General features: G+C 39.2%; 1 protein-coding gene across 5 annotated transcripts in view; it reads right to left on the bottom strand.

The window, feature by feature from the left end:
- The window catches only part of brd4 (bromodomain containing 4), a 160,299-nt gene that overhangs the window by 30,770 nt on the left and 117,287 nt on the right, over positions 1–12,242 (bottom strand). For all 5 annotated transcript variants that reach the window (XM_067973142.1, XM_067973143.1, XM_067973141.1 and 2 more), the window contains one exon: positions 6,157–6,279. In XM_067973142.1, coding sequence (XP_067829243.1) covers positions 6,157–6,279 — 123 coding nt within the window. The remainder of the gene's footprint in view (positions 1–6,156; positions 6,280–12,242) is intronic.

Below are 12,242 nucleotides of genomic sequence, written 5' to 3'. Positions count from 1 at the left end.
TTTTACAGCTGTTCTTACCAGAAATACAGCTTTCAATCTCATTTTTATAACTGCCAAACACTACGTGTAGACTTTAACTAGGTTTTCCCTTGCATGCAATGCATATAAAAACAGCTACTCCAATCAATCCCTGTGATCCCAAAGTCAAAAAGTAAAATACAAAATGTTTTAAAAGCAAAAAATGTTTTCTTCCACAATTACAAAACATGCAAAGTCAAAATAAATAAGATATACAATTGCATACAAAAAATAACAGTTTTGGAACACTGAATTGTTTTATCACAATAAAATTTGTATACATAGTCCAGTTTTTTAAAAAATCACAAATTTCATCTGTTTTAGCTTACAAAAAAAAAATTTTAAAATTAAGAAATGAAAGGTAGCCAATGAGTGCTTAAGTTTTGACTGAGGGGCCAGCTATGCCATTCCAAAGACTGAAGTAAAAGCTTCTGTTCTGCTGCTTAAATTTAAAAGGACTTTTAAAAAAACAAAGTTCTCTGCTTACATTTGCCTTGTCTACCAAAAGTTACTTCTGGCAATGCATCATTCCCAAATCCACTCAAATCTAGATTCCAACACAGGAATGCATCATTCTAAAACTTGCTCCACACCAACTCCAAGCAAAAGCATTATAATGCACTATTCCCAAACTCACATAATCTTGCTCCAAAAACAGGACAGTGACGCACCATTCCCAATCTCACACCAATTTAGATCCAAACAACACTGTAAAGTAGCACTCCCAAATCCACAGCAATCTGGATCCAAAAAAGATTGCACAGCACCAAACCCAAACCAATCTGGATCCAAAAAAAGATTGCACAGCACCAATCCCAAATCCACACAAATCTGGATCCAACTAAATCCAAGATTTATTCATTTACTTCTATAGATGTGTTCAATTAGTAATTACAAAATAAAGCCAAAAACAGTATGTCTGACCAAAGTTCATTGCAACTTCTCTCCTGAAAGTGCACCATAGTCCTCCTTCCCAGGCTCTTTAAAATACAAGGGTCTAGCCCCACAGTCAAAAGCACCATCAGTGTAAGCATACCAACAATAAAGCTAACCACCTACCATCGTTTATACCCCAGCAGAAATGATGCTGGAGTCAAGTCTAAAACCTGCAACTTAAGTATTTAAATTGATTCAACACGTATTTTTACAGGTCTCATTACAGCACCAGTATTCAAAATCATATCAAATCTTGAAAGTCATATTGATTATGATGTACAAATTGTGGACTAGTAAGGCACTTTATTTTTAAGAAAATCCAAAGTCCAAAAGATTTATGTGCTGGCAATCAATGGCATCAAATTTTACTGACAAAAATCTGAAAGTGTATGGCATCAAGCAGCGCTTGACTTGAGTAAAAGCTTTAGAAATCAGATACAGAGTACTACTACAGTGGGTGGGTCTTACTATGACAAATAGGTGAGGTCGTAACTTCCAACAGGGGAAGCAACCAATGTAACCTATGATCCGAGTCCAGAGAAACAAGGACTACTAAACCGCTATTAACATTAGTGCACTGGCCACTTTACCAGGAGACACAACTTGGAATATGTCCTGGCTGATCTTGGTCTCTAGAGAGACAGCTAGAGTACACGTCCCAATTAGATTTAAAGATACATCTTTCTGCATCACTTTACCAAGCATCCTTGATAACAAACAGGTTGGCACCTAGGCAAGTCACCATCGGCTGTACACTGCAAGATTCCCAACTGAGAACATCATGGAAAAGAAAATATGGATTTTGGGGTCTGGGAGAGACAGAGGTCCCTCTGCTGTTTGAGACTAGATCAGAATAGTAAAGTGCTATATAGAACCAGTTTTTAATACCTCTCATACAATTCCCATCAAATGTTGTCAACTAGGATTTCAATAAAGCAATTTCAAAGACGAAGAATTTTCATGCAGCTACATTGTAGGCATTCCTCTTCCCCACCCCCCCCCCCCCCACCCCACCCCACTAGCATTCCAATGAAGAGTAATGTCAGGTTGTGTGTACAGAGAGTATTTTTAGTTGCATAACAAGGGTGTGGTTTATAGGTCTGTCACTGGCTGTGGTAGTGGTAGGGACAATGAGGTGACAGAAGTTTATTGCATAAGATTAAAGCATATTGCCTTAAATACAATTTTTCGAGTAGTGTATTACATTGCAATACCTTATAGAAGTCTAGTAACAAAACTGGATGTGCACACTCCCAAGCGTGTGGAAACACAATGAGGGAGTACAGCAGCATGGATAAAATACATAATGGGTGACACAGTTCCCTAAATCACTTGTCCCTGTGGCATTCAAGCCATTTGTTGTGTCACTCAGTAACTTGTGCCCAATCATGCGTTCTTCCTCTTTTGAGGCTAGTCAACAGATGACATCAGCAAGAGAAAAATGCAGGGAAGAGACAATTACAGTGTGACATTTGCTATCAGATGGGTTTGGCAAAACTCTTGCCACTAACTAGGAGCTGCTCTGGAGAACAAAAATCAAGTACTCTTTGGTTCAACTCAATCACGCTGGTTTAATTCTTAATTAAGGCTTTCCTTTCAGAGTTCTGTGGGAACTGCTACAAGGAAAAATTCTACAGCCTGGTACTGTATCTGATATACTTCCACAAACCTTGCTGATAAATCAACAGCTGAATGTGCTGTACTGAAACTTTAGGGACTTCTATACTATTAGTAATTGTTTACCCTGATCAAAAAGTGCTTAAAAATTTTAACCCCTTTTATATTCTGGATTTTGCTATCTCTGCTCCTATGTCCTGCCCACTAATATCCAGATATGCAGTAACGAAACCTAAACCACACATATGGTCTAGGAATTGAGATGATATATTTTATGTCACACTTCCAAGGAGTTTTTGTTTTTAAATAAGTAGAATGAGTAGAATATTTCCTAGCTGGCAGTGAAATGTGTTAAATATCACCTACCTAACGGGCTAACTAGACAGCTTGAGAGACAGCGTTATAGGTAACAGCGCTGATTACATCTTAATACTATATATATACCCCGTGTACATGCATGATTGTGATCAGGCCAGTGGACATTTAAATAGTGAACTCTGCCGCCAATGGCCTAGCAGGTAAAGTCACTGCCTGGTACAGTAGTGAGCCATAAATACTGGAAGGTTCCAGGTTTGATTTTTGATCGGTGATGAATTAGTTGATCTCAAACAGGACAACAGTTGAGATGTTATCGAACTCATGTTAAGGTGAACAAAAATCTGCAGCATTTCCAACGAATTACTACCAGTGACACCTGCTGAAAACTGAGCGAGCATGTGCATGTGTGGGGGAATGGGAGGTGCTGGGTGAGAACGGGATCAGGCTCAGTTGTGCTGCCTTCAGTAGTCAAATTGCCTATCAAATTTAAATTTCTAGAATCATGTGATGAATGACCGCTTCAGCGACGTACCAGAGAGCTGCTGGTGCCAAGGAACTGTACACCAGCTGGAGTTAGTGGCCCTAGCTGAGATTAGCTTTCAGGTTTTGTGAAAGATAAATAAAGAATGATTATTCAGTTGGGACAGTGCATATACAGTCTAATCCTGATAACTTGAAGGAAGCAATGTAAGTAACACAGCAAACTGGGAATTTTGTACTTAAAGTCTGAATTAAGCACTTTTAATTAATGGACTGTACTCAGCTAAGAGCATTTAATATATCCATTTTGTTCAATTCAGTGAAACTTGAAATTTGGGAAGAATGTCCTGGCAAAACCCCATTTCTCCAATGCTGAATACAATGCACTCGGCATCAGTCTTACACAAGGCTACACAGAGTTGGTGGCTCGTTCACTAAATTTCAGGTAACTTCTAGAAACTGCTCCACAAATTTTGACTGGATTTTAATTTAAAATCAAGATTGCAGCAGATCTGATCAAAAAGTTGACCCTTCACAAATGGGCTATTGGCCATCTCACAAAACAGACAGTGGCACGATATTTACTGCGATGGCAACTCCATGGTTCAAAAAGGCTCCGCAACACTTGGAATTGTATCTTTAATTGGTACTTTTTCTGAAGCCAAGGAGTTATCCTGGAAATTCTAATGAACCAAGGAAGTTTGGTAATTCCAAAAGAAATTTTCAGACCTTTCTGCAGTACGTACAGTTTGTGCAACCTCAATCTTTAAACTTGACCATAATCTATCCCCTATGTACAATAAGGTTGCATCTGTATTTGTATTATACCATAGCAGGAATCACAACAGGTAGTATTCAGCTGGCTGACCTCTCAGTTCCAAACTCTGCACTCTGTGGCTATTACACAATTCAATCTATAGAAAAGTACAGCTTACAACTAAAAAAAATTCACTCGTCTGAAAGATAGCATTTGTGTAAGAAATCACAGCATCCGTCACAGGCCATACATATCATAACACATTTGTGATAATGGAGTGCATAATACAAAAATAAAATTGTTGACAGTTATCATCTTGGATGTATTAAATACATACAGCAAGAGCCCCTTAGAACAGTTCTGTTACCAAATTTTGAATGCCAACTAGTGTATACAATGAAATTCACCTACTATAAATTGAAGCTCCATTTTATAAGTTGATTAGAAACCTACGGTTCAATTTTTCTAATCAGCCTCATCATATAAATGATCAATATGTGGCAGATTATTTCGGTGGAACAAGTACTTTGATTTTAGGGTACTTGGGGGAAAAGCTCCCCAGGTCTCAGTTTAAAAGTTCTAAAATTTGAAAAGATCGAACAAAACTGCAAAGTTTAAAGGAAACTTGATTACAATAATCTACTAAACGGTAGGCCAGTCAAAACAGAGTGGGTTTCAAGCTGTTTATGTGAACTATTCTCCTATGGTCAGTGTGAGCAAAAATACAGAATGCAGCATAGGGAAGAGTTACAAGGCTGTTATTCAGTCAAGGGGTTCTGCAAGAGTGCAGCTGAAGTAATTTGCAGATCAGAGAACCGAGGCTGAATTATAGCTTTTGCAGCAAATGCCATTTCTATAGGATGTAAGGTAAGAGAGAGAGAGATGATCACTGGGTATAGCAGAATGGTTCTTTTTCCAAATGTTGTTCAATTGTTGTTATGGGTGGTGACAATTAATTAGGAAGGTCAGACATGGTTAAAGATGCACAACTAACATTTTCTGAAGATGATTATATGGACACATCTAGGCAGGGAATTACAAGACCATAAGTTTATAGACCTGCACTGATCCGTGTCAAATTGCACGAGCAAAGTTTGAAATATCTGACCCCCAAGATTAAGTTACAGCCTTGCAAATAACTTGTGGGCATTTTCTATAATATTAAAAATAATTTTACAAAATAATGTAGCTTACTTGCTGTTATTGCAGTAGCCTCGCTGAGCCGATGGTCATGAAGATGAAGTGGTGGAACGCAGGACCTAGATCATTGCTGCCATTTGTGACAGCTAAAGGGATACCACATCGTGGCACAAGATCTGTAGCCCACCAGGTTTTTTTTAAACCCCTGTTTGCTGTGTTTTTACCGTTTATAGAAACTGTATTTAAAATACACACATGTACCTTATTGCGCAAGAGTCCCTAGTGCACCTGCCCCAGTGACCATAGAACGCACTGTGTTAGCACCAACCATGTGAAATGCTACATGAACTGCACACAGGTGTACACCATGTTTTTGTAAATAGCATTCCAAATGTATGTTCTGACCAGAAATCCTTCATAAATTTTAGGTAGGTGAAGCAAATTTCATTTGCCAGTAGTCAAACGTTGATCTTTCGTAAGATGAGAGGTAGAAAAAAAAACACAATCCTGTTTTTTTCCAAGGAGAAAAACAATTTTATCTCTGTGGAAGCTGCTTTATAATTTAACAGTGCAATTCAAGCTCTTTTTATGGCTTTCAATGGTCATTAATGTCAGCATTATTGCACTTTTTTCTATGCAGCTTTAACAGACTATCGCTAGAATTTCTTCCAGTCATGTCGATCTTTTAACACGAGAAACTATTGCCAAAGGGCTCCAACTCCATTAATCTGGCAAACTGTATGTATTGCAGCTGTATTTAGAAAAGTCACTGGTTGTTGCTTGGAAACTACCATGGGTGGCATACGGAGAGTAGGTGGGGCAGAGGGGAAATGGACATTGCCAGCGCCAGGCTAGCAACAGGCTCAATTACTGAAAGAATTGACGCTAACCTGTTTCGGAGTCGTTGCTCTCAGAGGAGCTGGAGTCACTGCTACTGTCTGACTCAGAAGAGCTGCTGCTGCTTCTCATCCTTGAGGGGCCTCCCACATCCATGCTTACGTCATGCTTCTCAGCTGTACAAAGAGAATTCGCAGGTAAGTAAAATGGACAGAGTAATCCGCTCAAGCGTCAACATAATTATATTGCAACTAAACTTGCTTCAAGCAAGCTCTTAAGCGTAATTTATTACCGTAGAGTTTTATTGATTGGTACTAATCAAAGTTTTCACTGTCCAAATTTTTCATTAGCTCTTGTTCTTGAGGCAGTTACTGCATATTGTAGATTATACATTAACAGGAGTCATAGTACCTGTAAAGGCTACATTTGCTTTTAAAACGGGCACTTCACCCTACAATCAAGTTCTGTACTTTGGACAATTCAGTAACTTCATACCTCTAAATAATTCACAGAAGAATCACCTATATTAAAGTTTATCTGCCTAAAAGTAATATTTTTAATAAGCAGCTCATTACACCCCATAGAGAACAATCTCTCATAAATGTGCTATTATTCAGTGCACAGCACACGAAGCCTGTGTTGCGCACTCTCATTGTACAACACAGCACAAGAAACCTGTACCATGTCATTCCCATTGTATTTCAACACAAACAAACTATCATCTCAGTCTATATGAATTTACAAAATTCAAATGTTTGACCCAGTTAATATTTTTTCACTCCAATTTTTCCCACCAAACTCAAGTGGATTGGGAATAAACAATAAGGAAACTAACGGAGGTGTAACAACACATATTACTGACACGTGCCTATTAGGGTAAATCCTCTTTGCAAATGAGCATTAATCACAGGATATGCACACAACCTAAAATGTCAAACAGGACCACGCCCTGTTGATTCTTCTCTTGGTTCTCTGCCCCAGGCTAACAACTGGAGACTATTTATAGGTGAAGGATGACAAAAGAATCTCTCTCTCAGGCCACTCCAAATTCAGGAGACCTTACGAACAAGATTCTTAGGAGAGTTAGTCTAAAGTCACATGAGAGATCTGTTATTCACATCAAATGAATGATTTAGGTAACAGTTCAGATTTCTGGTGGAATGGTGCTCAAAGCATTCACTCAGAAATCAGAGGGACAGCAATCACATTGCTCCTGCACACTTCCTCACAAGCTGGTATAGGGATAAGGATAAGATGCCCATTAAGGCCTGATGAAAATTTAACTATATGGGAAAGTACTCTTCTGTATTTTTTTTAATGAAACTTTTGAATTAAAAATAGGTTTGAAGTATTGCTAACAATGGGCACATAGTCAGGATGACTCAACATTTTCAGCTGGGTGATGGCTCCTGGGCATGTTCAGTTGATGTCAGCCATGCACTTGAGTCACATGAGCTTCTGAATCCAGTCAGCATGATAAGTATTCTTCCTTCTGGATGCTGATCTAAATCAGCCAATCTTAAATAATTTGGTATCCAAGAGTGGAGCAGCAAACAATGCTGATTCAACCCGGGGACCATCACCCAATATAAAATGAGATGTCCCCACATTGATACAACAATGTTAGTCAGATTTCTCCAAGCATTTAGGAGTTCAATTGTTTGGTTATTGAATATCCTATCTTCCTCAAAAATCTAACATTTTTGCTCATCACAGTTCTGGTGGCCATCTAAAATTCCATTAACTTTGGCCACAACTTTAAAAAAAAACTTTACCCCAATATTTGTTAACCTAATTATGGATTTTTAAAATTAATGCAGAGAGGTAAATACAGGCCCCGCCCCTTTATCAATTTCAGATTCTGCGTACCAAATATAGGTATTAAAATTTTGTTCACAACGGCTAAAAAGTCTCTTCCATGAAAATAAATGTCAGAAATTTGGAAGGTTTATTTCCACTGCAGTTACAGGTCAATCCCACCACTGGCCTTTGGTCGCCAGTCATAAAGTTCCCAACAGCCATAGAACATAACGCCAAAGAATAGAAGCCAGAACTGTAAGTACGTAACTGGCATGTACTGTTTCTCAGTTGCAGGAAAACTCAAATCCCTATAAATAGGATACCACAATAAGTGGGTGATGTGGTGGGTTAGGTACTGTCCTCTCACCTGAGCCTGGATTTTATTCCCCAGCATTACCATCTCTCACCTTAAGTAGCACAAAATTCGTATTTTTTAAAAAAAGCACAAGGGACATCATTTCAGAGGACTCTTCAGCTCCTGCCTACTTGCAGAAAGTAATTACAGGTTTACAAGTTTGAGACAAAGCTCACAAGCCCATTGCGTCATACATTATTAAAAAGCTCAACTCCCTGATGGATCAGTCGAGTAGCCGAGACCAGGAAGGTCCCAGGTCTGATCCCCTGTTTGTGCTGAGTTATTTGATCTTAGCCATAGTGGCAGTTGGGATGATACAAGTGGCCTTAATGTTCCTACATTAATTGGGGGGAGGGTAAAAGGAGGGAAATGAACCAAGTCTCCCATACAAGATCACTATTCAGCACATTGCTTCAATTATTACTGCAGAGCAATCATGCCAAAATAAAGTCCATAAGACAGGCTCATGCACACTCCTGTTTTTTCCTTGATTGGTAAGAATCTTCCTATCTTTCCACCTGCAATGCAGCTGTCATACACATACACAATTGGGCCGGTCACCTATTTAGGTCATTCTTATTTCAAAGTTTTTTTTTGCTGAAAACAAAATCCCCTTTAAGTTTTCAAATTTGTTAAGTTTGTCAACTCCGCAGCAGCTCTTCAAAACTCGGTTTATCCTGATAACCATTCATGAAAAATCGTCTCACTTTCTGACCAAATGCACATTGTAGGGATAACACTGATGGGGGTCAAAGCAGTCTAGTAAGCTTTTTGTTACCAGTTATAGTAAAATATAACATGACATTCTTTTGCTGCAGTCAAGGCTTTTTACTGATTCCTTGCAAATTCTAATTACTTTCTTAGCATTGCCATCTACCATGTATACAAACACACAAGTGCATCTGCGAGAAAGAGAACCCAAGTAAGAAGCCGAGTGTTCATGTATGAGAGTTTGTTTTGTTAACCTGACCATCTGTAAAGTCAAGTCTGACAAGGCTCGTGTGCCTCAGCTCTTCTCCCCCAAATGCTGCACACAAATCAGCACTTATGATCCAATTATCCCTGCTAGACGTGCATGTGGGCAAGGACAGGATTACCTGCGTTGGCCCATGGAAAAGCCAACCCCTCAAAAACAGTCAAATATACCACTACCTTGAATATAATTAATAGCTCCCTCTATAGCAAACTCATATTACAAACAATTCACTCCTTTATACCATCATGGCTCACAGAAGAATAAAGGCCACTTTTGGGCAGTCACTAAGAGATGCCCACAGGTAGTCAATGGTTTCAAGGGGAGAAGGAAGAAAAACAAAGCAACCTGACGAGAATAAGCAAACAGCCGTAAAAAAAGAATCTTCCACCAGAGGCCTCAGAACAAGCAAAAATAAAATAGCCAACCCGTCAAAAACAGTCAATATACCATTACCTTGAGTATAATTAATAGCTCCCTCTATAGCAAACATAGTACAAACAATCCACTCCTTTATAGCACCATATTATGTATGGAAGAGAGTTTCCTTGTGCACTGAAGATTTCCCATGATTTTAGAAAATCTAAAGAGGAACATCCTGAAGAAACGAGCTACAACAACGAAGACAATTTTTTTTATATATATATATAAAAAAATATATAAATAAAAAATTGATTTGCGCTCAGGGATGTGGGTTATGCGGGCAAATCTACATTCACTGCTCATCCCTAATTCCCAGGGAACCCCATGGCTTGCTAGGCAATTTCAGAGAGCGTTAAAAGACAACTATGTAAAGTGGAACTGGAATCATGGAGGTCGGAGTGGGTCGGAGTGGCAAGTTTCATTGCTTGATGGACATTATTGAATCAGTTGGGTTTTTACAGCAATCCAACAACTTTCACGGGTCACTTTTCCCAGTGACAGACCACAAATTACCAGATTTATTGAATTCAATTTCATAACTTGCCATTTGTAGGACTTAAACACAGTACCTCTGGGTCGCTAATTCAGGACCACAACCACTACACTACTATATCCAATCAGTCTGAAATCATCATGCGCTCCTTTAAGGTCTAATATGTTAATTGTCATTAAGTACAGTGACATGTGAGGAAAATTTTCTCCATCGTCTGTTCAGTGATATCAGGTTATAAATTTCAATGAATTATCAACGGGTGACAGGTCAGAAATGGTTTCTTCACACTGCCTCAAACCACTCCTGGAGGTTCCTTAATGCAGCACAGTAAGCATGAGCCAACAATAAAACAAACCGAGTGCAAACTCAGCAATTAGCTTACAGACGTTACCATAATCACTGATACAGCAAAACAATATTCTGATAAAGCAGTGCAGGCTGCACATGGGAGTTACAAGCTTGACCTTCAAACCAGATTAGCAATGTTTCACTGTATATGAAAAGTAACTGCAGCCAACAGGGTTCATCTGGAAGCCAGTTTGTTTCTCCATCACATGATACATGCAGACAGTTTCAATAATTGTTGAAGCCAGTGTCTGGAGCTCTAGATATAATGCACAAGGCAGCAGGACCATTGAAAAGCACTGATAAATCAGAATTTGCATGCATGTACGGGAGCAAGTGTTCATGAGCGTTTACCCCAGTGTACTTTTGGTGTACAGCACAGTTGGAGCTTGCTGTGCATTGGGTTAAATGCCTTGCTATGGTATGACAAATTCATCCCAAAGGAATCACACAATAAAGTACTTAAAACAATGACATGGTAAAGTCCCATACCACACTGATGTGCCAACACACTGCACCAAGGAGGGAAAGTATACCTCCAGGTCCAACATTTCAGTTTTGGCTGCACTGTCTGGGGAGTGGATGGAACAACACTTTGTACTTTTCCCCAATGGATATTCTAAAAACAATAGGTGAATCATTCCAGGCCACTCATGGTCACCACCTTAATCGTTAGCTCAAAGCAACACAAGACTAATGGTAAACATCAAGGCCAGCTGCTGTCAAAACTGGTTATTTTCTAAAATTTCTCAGCACTTGCAATCGTGTTCTCCATACACACATATATAAATAAATATATACAAATAAAACACTTGTGGCACACGCCAGGCATCATACAGTCACAGATGTAAAACAATCTAACAGTAAAAGCCAGTCATTGACCTGTAGCCTGAAATTTACAAGCAGTTGCAGCTGATTGACCTCAGCAATTTTGAAGCAGCTACAATTACCTGGATTTGCCTATTTAGAGCAGTGGCCTTAAAGGCACAAGGCAGGTTAGCAGCTAAACACAACTGTGGCCCAGACCCAAGACGCTTGTGAGCAACACCATCAGAAACTCATTTTTAAAAAAAAATAATTCAACCTGTGGGAAAAAACATTACTCTCAAGAGAGATTCCTGGGTGATCAGATAGTGGTGTGCAAAATAAAGGGACCAGGCTGTGTTCATACTGACAGAGGCTCCTCTTCTCACAAAGGATAGTAGAACAAGTTGCCAGCTTGTGCATTGAGTGCAAATTCGCTGCATACCTTCAGAGAGGTGGACCAGTTCCTGGCTGGGGTGGAAATCACTGCATACAAAAGGTAGGTGGAATACCAAGTAATATAAATCGTGACCAATGTGGTCCCCTGGACTGGTATCAGCTAAAGGTGCTGGAGAGGAATTTTCCATATATTTTTCTTATATTGGCATTGGGGGTTTAAAAAAGTGCTTTTTTGCCTCACCCAAGTGATGACTGCTGATAGGTGAGTGGGGGGGGCGTTGAGATTCATGGTGCTTAAGACAACACGACTATATGGGGCAGGCTCAACAGACCAGCTGGTCTTTTCCTCTTCATCGTTTTCGTAGGTTTGTATATGAACATAGGAGATTTTAGCAATTGGAAACGGTAATTTGACCCAACAAGCTCATGTCTTTAAATTGTGTCTCTTATTTTTCCAACTCTATGCTGGTGACAACAATTTATTTGAATCAATTTTCATCGATCCACTTCATAAATTTGGAAACTTCTATTCCATTAGGTCATAAAA

The sequence above is a fragment of the Heptranchias perlo genome, chromosome 37 (assembly GCF_035084215.1).
Source record: "Heptranchias perlo isolate sHepPer1 chromosome 37, sHepPer1.hap1, whole genome shotgun sequence".
Taxonomy (NCBI): Eukaryota; Metazoa; Chordata; class Chondrichthyes; order Hexanchiformes; family Hexanchidae; genus Heptranchias; species Heptranchias perlo.
The sequence above is the reverse complement of the archived record's forward strand: the minus strand, read 5'-3'. Positions and strand labels throughout refer to the sequence as shown.